General features: G+C 42.8%; 1 protein-coding gene across 2 annotated transcripts in view; it reads right to left on the bottom strand.

Moving 5' to 3' along the window:
• PTGFRN (prostaglandin F2 receptor inhibitor) overlaps window positions 1-21,461 on the bottom strand; it is an 86,577-nt gene that overhangs the window by 51,743 nt on the left and 13,373 nt on the right. For both annotated transcript variants that reach the window (XM_081002827.1, XM_081002828.1), the window contains exons 2-4: window positions 4,389-4,766; window positions 3,357-3,776; window positions 1,664-2,047 (exon numbers count right to left, since the gene is read on the bottom strand). In XM_081002827.1, the coding sequence (XP_080858953.1) occupies window positions 1,664-2,047; window positions 3,357-3,776; window positions 4,389-4,766 (1,182 nt within the window). The remainder of the gene's footprint in view (window positions 1-1,663; window positions 2,048-3,356; window positions 3,777-4,388; window positions 4,767-21,461) is intronic.

Below are 21,461 nucleotides of genomic sequence, written 5' to 3'. Positions count from 1 at the left end.
GACTGGGTTACCATCAACCAGCTCTCCGATTGTGCTACGATAGCATTCAGAAGTGTATATGCACAATGCTTGAATTTCAGCAGAGTATAAGTAGAAATGCTTGCTCCCACTGCTTGAAAGGCTGTCAAGAATCATCTGGCTCCTAATTGCAAAGTCAAAAGCCAGAAACTTAATTTTTTAAATTATCCTCTAAGAGATGCTGACACGTCAAGGCAAACTCTACAGAACAACATGGTTCTTTAGAAATTTGTGCTAGGGTTTCAGTTTTCCATATCTCTCCTGCCTGGATGCTCATTTCCTAGAACATCTGCATAAAAAGCAGATCTCAGTAGCTTAAGAGTTCAGCCAGGAAAACAGAGTTAGTGAAAACACAGTTCTCCATAAAGTCAAAGCAGAATATTGGGGTAAGGAAAAGTGAAAAACACTGTTTTTGTCTAGACAAACTTCTGGTTCACCTCCTAATCTTTCCATATGATATAATGTCCATTAAATAATAGAAAGTGATCTATATTATTCTTAGGATTTCCCCAAGGAAATCTGGCAGATCTGCCAACGGGTCTGAAAGAACCATTATAGTAGTGACTGTGGGATTAGTCCAGTCGTCCAAGCCACACTCAAGAACAACAAATCAGAGCACAAGAAGGTGTCTAGATGAGTCGCTGGACTACCTGAGGCCAGATTCTACTATACAGCTTTGCCAAACGATACTATCTTCCTGATAGAAACTATAGATGTGGCCTTCAGAACAAGTGTGCATTTGACTATATTTTTATTTATCAGTTGTTTCCCTTCCTGTCTCTTGTCTTTGGAGCAAACACATTTTATTTTGGTTTTTTTTAAAAGAAGAACTTAAAACAGTACGTAACATTTCTAGCTAAAAAAACTGAACAATTTTGAATTTTCTCTTTGGATGACTAATGGGAAAAATTACATTGCTACAGAGGATGGCAGCCCATGTATTTTCAGGCAGGCTGCTAAAGAAGACCGAGACTTAACAACAACCAGCACCGCATAAGTCTGTTTTATGTCATGGCAGGTCCTGTGGGGATTTCCAGCTTATATATCCCACCAACACCACCTTTGGGCTTGTTGAAAGCTTTTGAATGTCCCCTCTCTCTTCCAAGACAGGGATCACTTTAAATATTAAGACTATTCCATCTTTGTGTTCTTTTAAGTCAAGTTAAAGAGCCACATTTGATTAGAACAAACGTTTCATTTTAAAATGTTTTCTCAGGACTGACACATTAGACACAAAAAGGCATCCATGGCCAGTCATGAAAAAAGCCCAGGATGGCTGGTATAGTTAAGAGACCATGTTGGACACACCACCATTGAGCATGAACTGGTCAGTCTTAAAAGGGTTTAGCATTTTTAAGAACTACATAATTTTCTTCCAACACAGAGTCCAGGGCAGGAGGGATCACTCCTATTGAATGCCATTTTCTGTTCACTTCCATATTGTGGTATAAACCCCGGATAGAAAACTTGTGGACCTCCAAAGGTTGTTGGGACTACAGCTGCCATTATCACTTTGCCACTGGGTCATACTGGCAGGGACTGATGCAAGTTCAAAGCACACCGCCTCTGGAGGGTCACAGGTTCCCTATCATTACACAAGAAAAATTATCCATCAACTTTATAGCATCACCACCCAGCTACTCACCTAATGCCAACACCTCCACAGTGACAGGCACAGATGTCCTCTCTGCTACCTTGTGCCAGCTACCATTGTGCTGTGGCACCCAGAGAGTTGCTTGGCAGTAGTAGTAACCAGAATCTTCAGTGCTCACATCACGTACCAATAGGTGGTAAGAACTCCGATCCACATGGCTGAGGCTGATGAGGGTAGAATCACTAACAACAGAATCACGGTCTGCACTTAGCAAAACCTGAGCTTCTGCCATGGTGCTATCAGGTGATTCACTGAAGTACCACCTGACCTCTGCTTGGAAAATACCACTTCTGTCTGTTGTGAAGTTGCAGGTAAGGTCAAGGGAGTCCCCCTCTGTCACAGATACATTGCTTCTGGTGATGAACACACCTAAAGCTTTTGGCAGGAGGGAAGCAAGACAAAAAAGTGTTATTTTCAACTCTTTAATACAGCAGGTAGCATAACTGTTGGCTTCTACTGCCTGCTTCTTTAATTAGTGGCCTACATATTTACAGGCAAAGCTCACATATATTATTGCTGAACTATAGAAAAACAGGCAGTGAACTTTTTTTTCCAAGTTTCACTACTTATCTAATTCTATGTTCTGAAGCAAATCATTGTGCAATTTCAGTTTTCTTAGAATAAAAAACCAGCTAGCTTTGCCTTGTGCATGGATATGCAAGGACACAACAATTTTTTCTAATCAAATTCACTGTCAATCCAGCTTCACACAATTTACGTCTAGCTATAACATCGTTCCAACAGAAGGTGTTCCAAGTGGCTCTACATTTTGCTACATACAATTAATCCTCCCGGGGGAAAAAAACACCTCACATGCCTACCTACTCCAACATAACAGGCATTATGACTTCAAGCACAGGGAAGATCAAGGGGGTCTCTCACCATCACAGAGATGTTGTTTCTCATAATGAATACACCTAAAGCCAAGACACACTCCCAAAGGAGTACAAATCAGATTTTACAAGCTAACTGCTATGAAGAACTGAACCACATCTGAATGATTGTTGTGGCATTTTCAAATTCTCTGTGTGGTGATTAAAGGATTCCAAGTCCAGTATGAGCATACTTGCAAAAACATATAATTTCATTTTGCCGCCAAGAAGCCAACTTGCTTATTCTTCCTTCTCCAAAATTACCACTGTATACATTTTGCAGCCTGGCATGATCCTTCAAAGCACATGCATTGCACACAGGTATATTTAAACAAAGGAAGGGGAACAGTCATTTAAAGACTACTGTCTAGTAGCTAAGCTATTGGGGCGAAAGTTGCGAACTTAAAACAACTGTAGATTTAAATTCTCCTTTAGCCCTAGGCAATCCCCAAAGCCAGGTAACAAGACCTTTTACACAAATATCCTATACAAACTACTGAAAAAGAAAAGAGTCCTCTGTTATGAAGCCTAGGTTTTAAATAGATTCCAAACACACCTATGCAGTAGGTATTCAAAGAAAATACAACTATCTAAGTTCTTATTTGCAGTGCCTTCACAACGTATCTAACACATCTACTGAGGAAAGTATACACTGTTACTATGTTATATACTGTGCTGAGATACTCAAGGGGGAAGCCACTATGGCTTTACACCAAATGTTGGTGGCCTGCACATTCTGTCCCACAGCCACAATGGTGTTACAGCATAGATGCTGATACAGGCAACATCATTTCATGAATCTGCATGCTCACCTGTTGGCTGCACCACCACATTTGCTATATCCACAGCCTTCTCTTGGATCTTCTGCCATGAAGCATCTGCACCTTTAACCCATTCACTCACTCGACACCTATAGGCACCTTCATCTGTTGGAAGAGCTTGGGACACAGACAAGCGGTAAATGTCATTGGCCATGGCATCTAAACGCACATCTCCACTGATATAGCGCTCGTTATACTCTGAACCAGGCTGGAACTTGCCCTCATGCGTCAAGGAGAGAATTTCTTGCCAGGCAAACCCGTTTCTGAATTCCCAAGACACGTGCAGATGTGTGTGTTCTGAAGAATTGGTGGACGCTGAGCAGCGCAACTGAAACGCATCTCCTTCCGATAAGTTCCAAGTAGATGTGGAGCGGGCTGTTGATCTACCAACGGTTAAGCCATCCGCAATCACTATTCGGAGAAAAGAAAGTTATCAAGCGTGTGGGTTATAATAAATGGCTTTACATAAAGCAACGATGAAACAGAGTCAAGCTGTGGTAGATTGTCATGAAAGAGATGACTAATTATGCAGCATAATGAGCACGCTGAGCCAAAACAAATCACTCACATTGGAAAACATGAGCAAAAAAGTGTTTTCACACACCACACTTTCTCCCTTAACTCAATCAATTATTCAGCTTCAGAAAGACCTCCACCCACAATTACCTCTTCAAGTAAATCTATTAGCAGAGAAACTTCCCCTTCCAGTATGCTTTGTTTAGAAACAAATGTCAGCGAAGAAGGGTGGGGGAGACTGGAATATAACAGGAGCTATTCTGAGCATTTTGCTTTGTTTTATAAATTCAACTGATCCTATTGAGATAGTCACCAACCCACTGCTTCAATTAAGCAAACACAGGACAGTGCTATGGCACCAATGGGACATGGGGCACTGTCTACCTTCAGGTTAGACAAAAGTGTATTTGGCTAGATTGCATCTACTCCAGCCATTTCACATATCGCTTGCAAAATTACACTAAGACCCAATACCAATTGTAAATACCCCTCACCCTTTAGAAGTACCTTTGACTTCGACTACAGCATTGTAATTTCCCTGAACGACAGAATCTGTGCTGGGCGTTGTGCATCGGTACATCCCTTGGTCAGCGGGGCGGATGTTTCCAATCACGAGTTCCACAGAGTTGTTGCTGTTTCGCCTCAACGTGATCTCTTTACCGTCAACCCGATCTTCATACTCCTGAGACGTGAACCAAGGGTCCCAAGTACTCACTACTTGTACAAATCTAGAGTCCGGAGCAGAGATTCTAGAGAACTCCCAGTCAAAGTTCTGCTCGCTGGGTCCTTCATATTGACTAACGTTGCATGGAATCACCACCTCTGTGCTCTCAACTCGCACTAGAGGACCTGCAGGCACCTTCACAATACGCCCGTGGCAGGAACCTGGGGGGGGGGGGGACAAAGGAGTGTAAGTTAAAATTGCAAGAGAGAGAGAGAGAGAGTAATACACACACACACATATACATAAAGGGAGCCGTGGGGAAGCAGGAAAGTAAAAAGGACACTATGGTTTGCCGTTTAATTGATGGTATATTGGAATGTTTAAGGTGAAAATGTTTGTCAGTGAATTAGGAGAGTGCGCAGTGGGCTGAAATGGCGGAAGGCAAGATCAAATCCTTGCTTAGTTGTGAAATGTAATGGGTGGCCTTTGGGACATTGCTCCTCTTCACTACATCCATATTCGACTTGTCATTGGATGCCATCTGGGATTGTGAATACTGTCAGCCACAATTTAAGAATTCTTGTTCTTTCCACAAACATGATTTCCTTGATCCTCCCTTTCATCTGCACTATGTACAGCTCCACTTTAGAAGAGTTAACAAAACTGAGTCAAGAATTTAAAAGAGTCCAATTACCACCTCATCTAGTTTGCAGATGAAATGGTGTGTCTTGTTTCAGAAACAGAAGTAATTTGAAATGAGCTGCCTGTCCATGACTGAAAAGAGAGACACCAATTCTGGTGATAGTCTGGATATTCTGAAGGTTTTAACCATTTTGGTTAAAGAGGCATGTCACCAAGGGTTTGTTTCCTTTGCAGCATTTTAATGTTTTAGACATCTCTCATCAGTTAATGCTATTAACATTTTCATTGCTGTGATAAGTTGTGGACTTAAGTGATTATTTAATGTTAACAGAAGAGGAAGTTCAAAACTGCAACTTTGAATCAAATTACAAAGTATGCCTTGTGCTTTTCTTCTATAAATAGCAATCAAAGAATTTCTCCTGCTTCTCTTTTATTCATAGTAAACAAAACATCCTGGAATCCTATAGACACAAAAGTATCATCTATCGAATTTCAGCAGTGTTGCAATTTGAATCATTTCACAATGCTTGTGTTTTTGATGCATGATCATGTAAATATATATAAAAGACAACAGCATGGAGTGGGAGAGATCTCTGCCCCCTACAGCCCTTGAGCTTTCATCGTAAGAATGACACCCACATTTTGAGGTTTCAAATATTCCAAATGGAAGGCACAAAAGAAATGCAACCTTTATTTCCCATCTCACTGGTGTCAAGCATCTAGAGCTGCTGCTGGAGAGACAGGAAGCAAGACGACATACAGGGCACTAAGCATACCCTACATAATCCATTGTCTGCAGCCATGCCCCATGGCAGAACTGCATCTGTTTCTGACTGACAAAGACTCACAAGTTAGGGATTTACATCATGACAAGACGACCTGACTGATAACTCAGGAACAACCTACAGTGGTACCTCGAGTTACAAACACCTCAGGTTACAAATGCTTCAGGTAACTCCACTAACCTGGAAGAGTTACCTCGAACTGAGAACTTTGCCCCAGGGTGAGAATGGAAATCGTGTGCCAGCGACGCAGCAGTAGCAAGAGGCCCCATTAGCGAAAGCACGCCTCTAGTTAAGAACAGTTTCAGGTTAAGAACAGACCTCCAGAACAAATTAAGTTCCTAACTAGAGGTACCACTGTATTACAGGACAGCCCTGGAAGAGAAGGTGACAGAGCCATTTGTTGTCCATCTAAATCACCCCAATGTATCAATGATCAACAGCTTATCCTGGGTAATTATATCTTCTTCACCCAGGCCTTTGGTGGTAGGGAAGCATTTTCTTAGAGACAGCCCCCACCCCACCCTAAAACAGCTGCTTACCAGCTACAATAGACACAAATATAGGGATCAGACCCTGGAGCAAGCACAGATATGTCCACATATCTACTCAGGCAACACTATTACTGGACATAATAATGTCAGCCACGACATGATCTTTCACATACAAGATGTGTACAGTGTGAAAAATGCTAAGCCGCTGTTCTAAGAATGAAACAGTGTAAATAATTCTCTAGTTGTAAATTAACGCTGCATAGTGGCCAGTTTTGAGGTCCAGTTTAGGAAGTATATGAAGTAGCATCAACAGGAAACTCAATTTAAAATCAATGATAATTAGCCTTATATCTTGCTGATTTAAATCACTTTGGTCTGAATCAATTCACCCTGCACAGAAGAACACTGAGCCTCGTTAAATATGTTAGCTGCTCCTCACAATTCCTAAGTGTTTCAGTCAGCCATGTGGAAAGCCAAAACCTCTTCTGCCTTGCAGTGGGCTTGTTTTGAAGCCCAAAAATCTCCAAGAGCTACAAATGGGCTTTGGTAGGATCTCTCATTTCCTAAGAATGCTAAGCAAGCACTGCTTTTATTTGCAGCTCAAGACTTTCCATAAAAGGAATAACCATTTCAGCTGCAGAGATGCTTCAATTTCAGCCTCCAAACAAAATCACTTTAAGGATGTCTAATCCCACACTGTCATGTGCGTGCTTGGTTTCTTGCAGGACTGTCACAGTAGCACCCCAAAATGCTGCAACAGCTCAACAGCAATTCTCAATACCACAACAGCCTTAAACATAGACAGAATTTCCCTAGACAATTAGGGCTGGGGAAAGCCGTAGGATAAAGGTGTGGAAGCCAGTATTACATCAGCTTTCTTCACCCAGGAAAGCAAGCTGGCAGCTGAGGAAGCATTTCAGCAGCCTTCAAGGAAGGCAGGGTGGGTCTGGGAAGGCCCATGGCAGCACATGAATGGACAAGATAGCAACTACTGTCACCACCTGGAGTGGACCGAATTAACTTTACTCTCCCTGATTACTTCACAATATTGTGGTGAGCACATGAGTCCTTTATTCACTGCCTCCTGTTTCCTTTTCTTTCCCTTTTGCCGTCCCCCCCCCCTCCTCTCCTTGAGTGTGTAGTTTCCGTGTCTGTGCTTTCTTTGAGTGTGTGGCTCCTTTGGCTGTTTTATTGGTGGCAGTTAGCGAGAGGCAGGAGCCTAAACCGGCTCCTGACTCCTCAGCACTTCCACTGAGCAGCCGTGGTTCTGGCCCGCTCCTCCAACAGTAGATCTGACTGTGCAGTTACCTCTCCCTGCCCTGCCAGCTCAGTCTCACAGCAAGCTCAGCAGCGGACAGTGGTCTTTCGTTTCCCCCCAACATGCTGCCATGCCAAGCGGCAGCTGTCAGCAACTCTAGCCGTCTTGTAGCCTTGTCACCAACCAGCAGCCCTTTCCAGAACCCTTTCATTCTCTCGCCTTGTCCTACCCACCCCTCCCTCTCAGACAACTGCAGCAGGCCATTTTGGGCCAGACCTTAGGAGCTGCCACTACTGCTACTGCCCCACTTCTCTCCCCCTCACTCCTTTCCCATTATCCCCAAGATGGGCCAGGTTGGGCAGGGAGAGATGAAAGAATGGGGGAGAGAAAGAGGTCCCCACGGGAGGTCACCCCCACCCTGTTCAGTCCCACTTCCTGTATTCTTAAGAAAACAACCTACAATTCCCAGGAGTCTGCCATTTCCTTATTTGCCTCAGGTGAGAAAATGTATTTGGCTGGCCCTGACTCTAAGGCATCCCCAACCTGCGGCCCTCCAGATGTTTTGGCCTACAACTCCCATGATCCCTAGCTAACAAGACCAGTGGTCAGGGATGATGGGAATTGTAGTCCAAAACATCTGGAGGGCTGAAGGTTGGGGATGCCTGCCCTAAGAGAACTTCCTGGGCCAGAGATGGGATGGCCCTCCAGATGTCTATGGACCACATCCCTGGCCACTGGTCATGGAGTCTAAGAACAACTGAGAACAGCAGGTTCCCTATCCATGAGTTAAGCCCTGCTCAGTCACCAAGGTCTTCCTAAGCTCTGGCATGTTTCTATATATTTTCATTGTTCCCTTCGGCCGTGATTTGCTCTTCAGCCCAGACTCCTGTTTCCTTCCCATGACTGCTGGTTCCCAGCACCCAGCTCACATCAGACTGCTGCACCCTGGCCCTGAACCAAGGTTCTTTCTTTTACCCGGTATCCTTATAGATTGAAATGCAAGAGACTGAACTTGGGAGCTTCTACATAGAAAGGGTCTCTATATAAAATTACAAATGGTGTGGTGCCATCCAGTGAAACTGAACAGTGGGAGATTCAGGACAGACCAAACAAATACTTCACAAAGTACACAGTTAGAATTATGGGATTTGCTTCCACAAGATGTAGCAATGGTGATCAACATGGATGGCTTTAAAAGGGGAGGAGACAGGTTCATGGGCAACAAGACTATCAATGGACTGTAGTTATGATGGCTGTATATCATCTCCAGTATCAGAGGCAGCATGCTCCTGAAAGCCAGTTGCTATGAAAATGAGTGGTAGGGGTCTATTGTATTCATGTGCTGCTTGTGGGTTTCCCTTAAGCATCTGGTTGGCCAATGTGGGAACATACTGCTGAACTAGATAGGACTTTTGTCTGGTCCAGCAGAGTTCATCTCGTGTTATTATTAAAGCATATGTTTTTACCAGTGAGCTATGGCCCCTTGCTGCCAATAATTATTTGACAGTGACAATAATTATTTCTCTCCATTCTATGAAGCATATGCTGCACAATCCATTCCTGTCGATAATGGCCTCTGTTTCACTGAACTGATTATTCCAGTGTTACCTCTGACAACTACGATTCAAGTCACATATGATCAGGATCCCATTCTGCAGGCCATCAGGAACATTAGCCAATATTAAAAGCAGGCACGCAACCCATGAGAGTTTTCTGTAACAGCCCAGCCAACCAATAAAACAGATTATTACATCATCTTCACCACAGCATTTCTTGTAATGCACTTTCCTCAGGGCATATCTAGCCAGACACAGAAATACATTTTGCAAGGACATTTATTTCTACTGTACATCTGCATAATACAGCAGGGTTAATGCTGTGGGAACCAGAGATAACTTCACAGTTCATATGCCATAACATTTTTAACCTTGGTGATGTAATAATCCCAAGTACTTTGCATGTGATTAAATAGAAATCTAATGATACAAACTGCTAAAAGGGGAACATTTTAACTTTGAAAAAAGTAGAAGGGGTACAAATAAGGCAGGGGAGGAGATACAGGGTTTTGGAGGATTTGCTGAGTACCACACATCAATAATTTTAGTCTCCAATTTGAGCCACACAAGCATCTCAGACAACTATAGCATTAAACTATAGCATTAAAACAACTATAGGGAAGCTGACAGGAAAGTCCAGATTTTACCTATCAGCCATCCTTTAGCTGACACTGTCCTCATAAAACCTGTTCAGTCAAGTGTGTTCTCACTAGTAAAGAATCTAGCTGCTTGCCGACAGCTTCCACCAAATCAACATTTAGTGCAGAGATGTTCAATGTTGAGGCTAAGGAGAAAGATTCACACACACAAAAACACACACACCCTACCACAACCAGATAACCAGGCACAATCCAAATATTCTGGGGTTGACAATAGTTTTTTTTTAAAAAAAACAATCAAGTTATTACAGAAAAACAGTGTTCCGTGGTTCTCACAGAAGATGCTCACATTTCTAACAAACAGGAAGTTTCATTTTTCTTTGGGCTGCAGATTGTAGTTGCTCATCCCCAAAACAGCAACATTCCAAAATGGAGACATCAAAGGAATTATTTCTAACAAGGCCTGCATATTTATACTAGGATTAGCAGGTTCTGTTCAACCTACCATCCTTGCAAAGGTCAGTAAGGCTCTCTTCTATGTCAACTAAAGCACTGAATCTTGAAGCACTTGGTGAGAAGGGGGAAGCAAAAGGTTGTTCTGCCTTCAAAAGGAACAGAGGAGGAAAAGAACACTGCTTATAAGAATTTTCTGAAGGGTTTTAAGAAAATTGAATCTGGCATAAGAAAAGGAATTAGCTGCTGTCTATAAATGATTCAAACCTTCAGGGTTCTGTCTGATTTAACTCAGATTTATCCACAGTACTAACAAAACAACTTCAGGTATATTACACAGCCAATATACTATGTTGCAGAGTCTGACTAAGTCAAAGACAACATCTCCGCCCCTGCTTCCTTTTCCCTCCTGTCACCTATGCCCCCCACTTTAAAAAAAAACACCCCGGAACAAAATGTGAACCATTATTGCAAAATTTGTTGAACCTGAATACCAATGCCCCAATACGTAAAGCACACACATTAATTATAAAAGCTACTTCTTCAGAATAAGGGTTCAATTAAAGTGACAGTGGTACATACACTGGCACAAACACAATTTTATAAATAAGCATCCAGTTTGTTTTAAAAGCATATTATACTATAACATGAAAAATAAAATACGAAGTGATTCCCCCCCTGCCATGACCCACTTAATAAGCCTGAGGGCCACACATATTGCCTTCCCCTGCATTAGTGATTTTTATCCTTCCCAACTCTGGATATTTTAAAGCAGCCGCACATTCTAAGGTTTGCATAAAAATCTCCATACAGGTTATGGGGTGTTCATTTTTTCTGTTGCTGAGTGAGCTCTGTTCCCCTCAATTGTATTCCCTCAAAAGCACACATATACTGCCTTCTACCTATCCTATCTACCTCCCCCGTCACTGAGCCAAGTGGACTATCCACTTTTGTGGTTTCCCCCCAAATGCATCGTAGGTTCATCTGCTCAAGCGTTCATTCAGCAGGGCTTTGGGGTTTTTTTAAGCCCCCTTTTAACCTTTTTTTTAAAACCCAGGGCCTGCAAAGGGGAGAGATGTTTTCTGCCGCTTGTGTGACATGGGAGGCAAATTCTGTATGGGGGGGAGCGAGGTTGACTATAATGATACAAGGTGATGCAGGAGCTCCTCAAGTTCACCCTCCTTTTATGAAAAGCAGAGGCAGTGGCAGAAATGCAATCAACAGCTGCATTCTATCCTCAAGAATGTCTGATTAGGAACAATGTTATATCAAAGGGGCATTGTTGGGGGGAAATGATGGTTGCCCCCATGGGCTAACTACCTCCCAATAATGCCAGTATTCAGCAGTGGCATTCAGACACACACACACACACTTTCTGAAAGAGTCTAGGCCAAATACTCAGCCCAACTCTTATTAAAAACTGCTTTGAGGCATCTCCATGACTGATGCCAAGGGTTGGCTAATCAGTGCTTTGCAAATCCTGCTCCTGCTGAAAGCAAGAACAGTCTGCAATGTGGGGGTTGGGGGGAAGGGTGCATATATGAGCAAGATGCATCAAGTATCGTTCCAAAGCAGGCTCACTGCTAAAGTTATATACATCTGTATACACCTTAAAATGCATGCACTGACCTGGCCACCCACTGCTTCCAAGATACAACGATGGCTACTAACCAAGAATCTGAACACAATGCATCTAGTATTTAAATTACAACCCTCCATTTCATTTTGTTATAGCATGTTTTCATAATAGCCTCCTCTGTACCAATTATCTAGATTACATTGCTTTCTTGTGCTCATAATTTTTTAGCCATGCTATCTATCCTTTAGGTCATTTGCAAATATGATAAAAGCCAATGTCTTATGCTCTTCCATCATGGTGAAAATAAATTCGGAAAAAACTTTCTGACAGTAAGAGCTGTTCGGCAGTGGAGCAGACTTCCACGAGAAGTGGTAGACTCTCCTTCCTTGGAGGTTTTTAAACAGAGGTTGGATGGCCATCTGCCGTGGGTGCTTTAGCTGAGATTCCTGCATTGAAAGTTGGACTAGATAACCCTTGGATCCTTTCCAACTCTGAGATTCTATGATTCTATATGAAAGGCGCTATGGCTACAACTGGCTTCTTTGGGGCCAAATGAAAAATACCTTCAGTAGGATCCTATATATGTTTATTCAGATGCAAGTTTCGTTTGACCCTACTCCCACATAAGTTTAGGATAGCAGTCTTAAATTACTTTTCTCAGTAATTTTCAACTTCACCCCACTAACCGTTCCCAGCACTTCATTTAGATACTCCCCAGAGATTTGCTTTCCATGTCCTTCTGATATGTCACAATGCACAGTTTTCTGTGTACTTCTGTGCATGGTACCATATTCCTAGATGATTATTTAGACTACTTGTTTTGTTATCTGTCACAACGCATTTCTTAATAACACCAGAGCAGGTGGCTCCTTCTTCAGTAAGTTGCGATCAAAAATTGCACTGCCACGAATATCCAAAAACACACAATTTAGATGTGCACTTGTACGCATAATGCTAACATGTGCACATGGAGGAAACAGTGGACCCCAGTGTGTCAAAAGCACATGCAAAGCGATGTGATAAACTCAAATCAGCTCTTCTGTGGCAGCTCTTCTGTGGCATCAGCTCTTCTGTGGCATTGCAATCCTGTTTCTAAACTTGTTAAGAACTAACCTCAGCAATTATTTCCCACCAACCTTCCCCACAAATGAAAGAAGAAGAAAAAGCTTATGAACACTACTATTTAGAGTTATAAAACTGCTGAATATAGTGGGGTTATCCCTACGGTACCATTTATGAAGAGAATTTATCCAATAACAACCTTTACTATATACTGTGCTTGCAGTCGGACAAAAGCATGTAGAATGGTTGGAAGTCAGAACAGAATTTCAGAGAGTCAAAATTCTACTAGCTATTTGAAATACAATTGCATAAACCTACTTTAAGGAAGTATGCCTTGCCCTAACCCCACAGATTCCTCCCACTTTAGATTTTTAATCCCTTCTTTTTGGCAGACCATTACAGCATGTGGCACAGTGTCTATCCTTAAAAACGGTCATACTCTTTCCTTGCAATGGCGTTCAGATTGCCTTGTCCAGCACAGAAATCTGCCATCTTACTAGGCGCTGTGCAGCAAAAGCAGTACAAGCTCCGTTAGAAGGGCCCAAACTGGAATCTTTATGGCTAAGCTATAATCAGCCTAGAAGTGGTTAAATGCCATGCTCCAAACGTCACTTGCATACAATACAGGTTTGCTGCAGTCTTCAAGCAGGATTTTATGTCCCAGAAGATCTAAAGAATTACTATCCCATGGTATTTGGGAAAGGTGAACAAGAGAAGCCATCTGAGATACGCATGCATTGCTCGTCCCTTGTCGACTGACTTTTCTTTTAATGGATAATGCAAAGTGCTTATCAAAGGAATTAGCCTGGGTATAATTGCTTAAAACCTATTATCTCCATCAGGCTGAAATAAAGCATATTGCATCTTAAGCAAAGCCTCAGAAATGTGATCAGATGCTAATAGTGCTAGATTCTGCTAATCCAAGTACAACTTCAATTAAGAAAAAACAGATTCCCCACTCTACCCATCCCTAATCATGTTCCACCACCAGGATAAGTTTTGGTTATTCAAACATGTTCAAAGCCCTTGCGAAGAGTGTGCTTTTCTCAGCACCCATCCTTGCAATATGGAGATAATTACCAGGGGACTTTACTAGACTGTTGCATGGCTTGAATACATAATGGGTGATGTTTGATTGTGGCATCCCACTTGCACAAATGCGACTTTCCCCTCATATCCCCCTAGTAAAGGTAAAGGGAACCCTGACCATTAGGTCCAGTCACGGACGACTCTGGGGCACTCATCTCACTTTACTGGCCGAGGGAGCTTCCGGGTCATGTGGCCAGCATGACTAAGCCGCTTCTGGCAAACCATAGCAGTGCACGGAAACGCCGTTTACCTTCCTGCTGGAGTGGTATCTATTTATCTACTTGCACTTTGATGTGCTTTCGAACTGCTAGGTTGGCAGGAGCAGGGACCGAGCAACGGGAGCTCATCCCGTCGTGGGGATTCGAACCGCCGACCTTCTGATCGGCAAGCCCTAGGCTCTGTGGTTTAGACCACAGCGCCACCCACGTCCCCATGCCCCCCTACATACCCCTAAAATATACTATGGTGAGTTGATGGGACTGCAGATGCTATATCACTGGCTAATATGCACGAACATTTACCAGAATATCTAGAATTAGTGTGCTCTTCCAATAACTTGTAACTATGTTTAGCTCCTCCTTTGGTTTCCAAAACTGATCATGCAAAACTAGTAAGAGAAAGAAGAGCTCTTCTCTAATCATGTCACGTGTATGATTCTTCCTTGCCAAGGGTAACAAGCTTGCTCTCAACATCTAGAGATAAATGTGCTTTAAAAGTGCCACTTGGTGATGAAGGACCTGAAACAGACTCCCTGTGACCTAATAGCAAATTGGCTCATTGCAGGGCCAGCAAAAAGTTACTTGGGTGGGGGGGAATCCACTGTGTAGAATCAGTAGTAGTTTGCCTCCCTAGTTCCCTTCTAGAAAAGTGTGCTTTCCCAATAACTATTGTTAACTATGTTTAGCTCCTTCTTTGGTTTGCAAAACCGAACATGCAAAATAGTAAGAGACGAGCCCTTCTCTAATCATCCCACGTGTATGATTCTTCCTTGCCAAGGACAGCAAGCTTGCTCTCAACGTCTAGAGATAAATGTGCTTTAAAAGTGCCACTTGGTGCTGAAGGACCTGAAACAGACTCCCTGAATTGGCTCATTGCAAGGCACTTCATAAAAAGCCAGCAAAAAGTTACTCTGGGGAAAACAATCCACTGAGTAGAAGAAGCAGCAGTTTGCCTCCCTAGTTTCCTTAGATGTCATGGAAAGAGAGTGTTCAATAAGAGCTGTCATAAAAGCAAAAGAAATACCATGAAGTCAGAATTCAGTGCTTCTTCCAACTACTGTGCCCAGGTGACCAGCACAAAATATACGCCTTATGAAGTTTGTGCCTTGTGTTCTTCAATCACATCTGTAAGCCAGCAACAGGTCTCTTCACCCAACCAATATGGCATCCTTATTGTTCCCTGTTCTTTACTGCCACATTAACAAGGAGAACCTTGCTTATGTTGGCACAGGTTCCTGCTCTAGCTGGAGGCAGAGAAATGAACTAGAACAACAGTAGCCAACGTGGTGCCCATCAGAGGTTGCTAGACTATAACTCCCATCATCTCTGACCATTAACCATGTTGGCAGAGGCTGAGCAACGTTGGAGCCCAAGAACCTCTGGAGGGCCACAGGTTCCTCATCTCTTCCATCTTTTTGCTTGCTGGATATTTGCTGCTAATTCTGCAAGCATTTATTCTGCATTTGATATATCTCCTTGTTAAAGGTAGCAATATTCTAGTTCAGGGGCAGTCATCACAGGACTCTCTTAACGTTACTGGATTCCAGCTCCCACCAGCCCCAGCCTGCATGGTCAATGGTCAGGGATGCTGTCAGTCAGAGCTCTCCATGGGTTTTCTAATCTCCAAGGCTGATTTATGGCAAGAACCTTCCTTCATTCTCTTATGCAGAGTCTTGAACTTGTGCTTGCACAAATTTAAAGACCTTTTTTCAGGGTCTAAGGGTCTATATTTTAAGCTCTGAAGTTACATCTATTGATAGCATTATTCATTTTTAAAATTTATGTCCTATAAATTTTTCGTCAACGGGAACTCAAGGCAGATAACAAATAAACCTTAAAACATAGTCACATCAATGATAATTAACTCCAACTTTGGGGGGGGGGGGCAGAATCAGCACTCAATCAGGCCTGAATGCATTCCAGAACAAAAACTGCATAAATATGTTTAAGAAAGAATGCACATAAGCACTGAGTTCGGTGGTAGTGATCTTCCCAGTAAGATACTGATCTTGTGGAACTTCCCAATATTACAAAACTAATCAGGTTTAGCTTTGCATTATGCTCAAGTTGTGAAAGCACCCAGAAAGGATTTTTAATTCTTATGAATAAAGAATTTAAAAGGTCATCATTGCCACAAGACCTATCAAATATTTAAGCTAGAATTTATAAGCTACTCACAACAGGCTATAGTCAGAATTTCTGGGATAGTTATCTAGACATAATGTCACATGCAGACTACAATAAATCTGTTTGCAGTGATGAGTGTGATGACATCGTCTGATGAGGATGACAAGGTACCAGCTTCCCTTCATCAGGACAAGCAATTATTAGTATCTCCTTTCTATCTCTTTCTCATTGCCCTAATCTTGCTGTCTCTGAAACCTCATGCCAGCCCAAACTGCAGTCATTTGTATTCAAGATTTTTCTTCCTGGCGCACTTAGGTATCTTCCGCTGCAATTTGCTTGGCTTTCTAGTGCTTACCTCATTTCATATAAGACAATATCCCCACCTCTCTCAGTCTCTGTGATAGAAACCATTCAAGCTTATGGGCAAGGCTAAATGGGTTTGGGTTGCCTGTGCAATTTGTAGAAATGGACCATCTTGCTATTCCCCCCCCCCCCCTGAACTGACACTTCAAGCCACAAAGCCATTTTATTAACCGTCCACCATTTTGGGTAAATATATATTCTATATATGTTTGTATTGGCATTTGTTGGCATTTGCTAATTCCCACCAAGCCAGAAAAACAACGTTAGTATTTTAAAAGTAATTGAGTCCTTTTCTATTACTGTATGCGGTACATAATCACCTCCAAGTAACATCCAGGCAGATGTTCCACTCTGTGGAACACCCTCCCATCAGATGTCAAGGAAATAAACAACTATCTGACTTTTAGAAGACATCTGAAGGCAACCCTGTATAGGGAAGTTTTTAATGTTTGATGTTTTATCGTGTTTTTAATATTCTCTTGGGAGATGCCCAGAGTGGCTGGGAAACCCAGCCAGATGGGCAGGGTATAAATACATTATTATCCCCCAAAGTAATACAGTGCTTCCGTGAACACGCACGTAAAAGATGGGTTCAGGCATACACGTGTAAACATGCAAGGAGATCCATTCATTATATTCACCTGTGAATAAGCCCCATTCAACTCAGCGAGGCCTACCTCTGAGTAGACATTTGTAAGATTGTGTTACAATCCATTTAAATAAAGCAGTCTATTCAAATAAGTCTTCGACAAAATGGAACAGAGGGATGAGATCAAATTAAACTTCTTTTACTTAAGAGACTCTACTAAGCAAACTATAGTAACACATGCCAACCCTAAATTACAGTTCTCAGAAAATCGCTACTCTTCCATTTATGCTAATAAATGTCCCCAAAACTAATAAATAAGACCATTATCACAATACAAGCAAAGCAATATTTCAAACACTTTGTGAACAGGGACTACTTTCTTCTGACTCAGTCCTCAAGTGCCTGATCTCTGAAACTTTACGCAAGTTTTATTTCACAGAGAACAGATGGCCTGCACTTCTCAACAGCCAGGTCCATTTACAGCTCATCTCTCAAGTTGAGCCCACCATGCTACTTTCCACTAAGAAAATCTTAGTGCATTTACATGTCTAGGTGGAACAACAGAACTCAAATCAAGAGATTAGCACTAAACTGCAGGCTTAATTCATTTTCCCATCTCTTCCAGGAGGTGCTACAGTGCTCGTTAAACTGCATCAAAAGTGAACAAAATGAACAAAGAATAAAGCAGAAGAGCAAAACAAGAACATTAAAATGCTAATAGAAATCAGCAGATTTATTTACACAGGGGGTGCATAATTCCTCCCCCCCCCTCCATTTGGCAGTTATACAGTGTGAACACACCTAGTCATCTTGAGCTAAACAGCAGTGCTTCTAAGCTAAGAGCAAGAAAGCAGCTATAGGCCTGACCCTGCAAACAAAAGCTTCTGTACTACACCCCATATAGCCTGTGCTTCCATATAGAGTTGCCAGGTGTGTATCATTCTCATTATGCAGCTGCAAGGAGATCTGCTGTGCTGTCGTAAGGAAGGGCCATCCTTTGTTGGAAGAAGCTGCAACATTTTGAATGCAAACTTCATCCGTGTGAGAAATAAAGGCACTGAATTTATACAGGATCATGCCAACAGAAGCTACCTTAGTACCAATGATTAATTGCCAACCCCCACTCCAACAGTAACACAATTTCCAATCAAAAATGCAAAATCACTGTTTTCCAAATGATTTGGGGAAACATGTTATGAGCAAATATGCACAGCAAAGCCCTGGTACTTGCTTTTCTTTCTGTGCTTTTCTTAAAGAAAAGCAAATTGGGGAAGGGGTGAATTGAGCATCCTGTTTTCTCTGACCAATGGGCTAAAGTAAACATTAAGGGCAAACGTTATAAAAAAAGAAAGGCAACCTTGAAGATTGGGATTTTGAGTGGCAATGGAGATCCTTAACCTTTTCCCTTTATCTGCTCCAAGTCCACCCCCATAATGCCACACATAGTTTTAACCCCACGTTTCAAAGGTGATTTTGAATTCCATGGAGTTAAAGCTGTATGGAAGAGATCGATTTGGAGCAGACCAACAATGGAGAGGGTGTTCACCTCCTCTGCCCCACCTCTTCTCTACTCAAGATCCCCACACTCAACACTGCTTACACTTCAACTGAAGGAAGAAAATATGACACAGACCAGGAGTCATCTAAGTGTTCCTAATCACTCGAACCCAGTTGCATTAGAAAATGTGTGTTATGGGAAGCCAGCACACAATTTAAAATTAGCATCACACCTTTGCTGCTTCTGTCAGTTGCGATTCCCTGGAACCCACTCCCCCTTTTAAAACTCAGAACGAACTGATAAAAGCCACTTGTTTCACAGTTCTGCCAAGACTATCTAGGGAAGCGCTCCAGTTAATAATGGCAGACAGAGTTCAAACTGCAAGTCAAATCATAGTCAGGAAATGCAATTGTTTATCATGAGCTCCCACTGAAAGCCATGACAGACTTCTTTCTTTCTGAAGCTTAAAAAACGAGAGTCCTTTCTAAGAGTACTATATATAGACACAGAGGAGCTGTATGCCTACAGTAAGCCACCCTTTATTTACTCAACCATATATTTAATTCACATAACCGTTTTCTGAAGCAAAACTGCACCATCAGCCAAATGAAACAAAAGATCCCATATAACGCAACACCAGAGTTAGCATTCTGTAATTCCCTCCGATCACCCGCATGGTTCTTTGGAGTCGTGGCCTAACCACAACCTCTGCAACCACCTGATGATGCATGGCAAATTGCTTTCAAAACTGAGAGGGGATTCAAAAGCAGCTTGCAGTTAGAATTGAGGTCAGCTGTTTCAAGCCAAAAATCCCATTAAACTAGCCCAAACTCCTTGCCAGAGCTGAAGTAGCTGTTTTGACTCCAGCCATAGTTGTTACTGCTGGTATGCCAAGCAAAGTTAACCATCGCAATGCAGGATTTAGAGATGGGGAATCTGCCATTATGTGTCCTTCCCAGAAGCCCTTGGTGAAACCTGCACAGCACCTAAAGAGCCTCATTTGAATGTCTGCTACCTCCTCCCACACTCCGCTTTAAGACGTTTACAAGCCTCAGATAACTTGGACACCAGCCAATTTTTCTCTTCCCCTTGGACCATTAACCATCTGGCCTTATGCAGAGTTCTGGAGAACGCAAAAGCTTGTACCCCATTTTGTGATGTTGGTTAGCTGAATAAATGTATTGGCAAAATACAGAGAGAGAGGAAGGTTGCCTTTCCAGGACCTGGGGTAGCAAGAAGTTACATATACCCATCTGTGCATTTGGTTATTACCAAGAAGCAGAATTTCCTGCCTTTCCTGATATATTCCACTTCCTAAAAAGGAAAAAAAAAAATAGCTGAGAGCTACCCATTTTCTTCCCTTCCCCTTCCTATTCCCTCCCACTCAAATAGTGTTATTTACTTAGTAAGCAACTGACGTTATCTGGGAAAGCGTGTTCTCCTTCATGGAGAGCACGTGTTGCGGTGGGGGCGACCAGGACACTCCAAAGTTGGGGGTGGGCTAATTGTTCGTTGGCCACTGATGCGATTGGGGCTTCCCTTGTTGTTGGGAAGAAGTTAATGTTGCCATTTGTTGATTGACAGCCAGAAATGCTAAAACTCCTTGCACGAGGCTAGGGCTTCCTCTTTTCGACCGTGCATCGGATTGCCCGTCCCCCCCCCCCCCGAATTAGGGGTGTTCGCTTTAGGGTTGTTGGCAGAACAGTCCACATGTTCCAGCAGAGTCTCCGCCCCTCCGCTCACGCTTTTGAGCTGCACTGCTTAAGGTTTAATATTGTGCTTGCTGCTCACCTGATTACGGGATCCTCTAATGATATTGGTGACACTCTATCCCATTTTCAGATGGAGTGCTTCAGATCCTGGGCTCCAGACACTCAGCTATTGCCGGACTTTTCTGGACCACCTGTTGCACTTTGACAACAATTAGTAATTACAGGGAGTAGCAGCTTCCATTCCCCTTCTGCTTTTAGCTCTTATGAGAAGGCCTGGACTGATTTCTTAGGGTTTAGTTGACAGCTCTTGGCCTTTCAGAGGAACTTGCCCCCATACGCAGAGCAGATCCTGCAGGATTTGGCCCACCTGCTACAGACTGGATGTGCTGTAAAAACTATCAGAATTCAGTCCGCTGCAATGTCTGTTATAGTGAAGCTTAATTTTTCAGAGACCCTTGAAAAAAGTTTGTCGTGCACAGGGCCTTGGACGGTTGGAATAGGCTCCAACTTCATAGGATGGTGCACCTCTTCCAATTGGGCCAGGACGCTCAGGATCCAACCGGCGGCCATTTCCTTTTCCTGCAAAGCCTTTTTTAATAAAGACCCTTGCGCCAAATTTGTGGTGCGCAAGGCTGTGGAAGGCTGGGGTGGGCTGGGCACTCTATCCCCTGTGGTAAGGAAGCCTATAACTTTTGATTTGCTGACCAGCATGCTCTCAAAGTTGAGGAGCATTTGCTGGTTCAAATATGAAGCACGGCTTTTTTCAGCCGCCTTTTCTTTATCCTTTTTTGGCGCCCCGAGGGTAGGTGAGGTGGTATTGGAGTTCACCCGCGGCAGAGAGTCAAGGGGACTGCTTTTGCAGGATGTAACTCTATCCCCTTCGGAGGTGGTCCTG

The sequence above is a fragment of the Podarcis pityusensis genome (assembly GCF_964106645.2).
Source record: "Podarcis pityusensis genome assembly, chromosome: 4".
Lineage (NCBI taxonomy): Eukaryota > Metazoa > Chordata > Lepidosauria > Squamata > Lacertidae > Podarcis > Podarcis pityusensis.
Note: the sequence above shows the minus strand (reverse complement) of the source record. Positions and strands in the feature narration are given on the sequence as shown.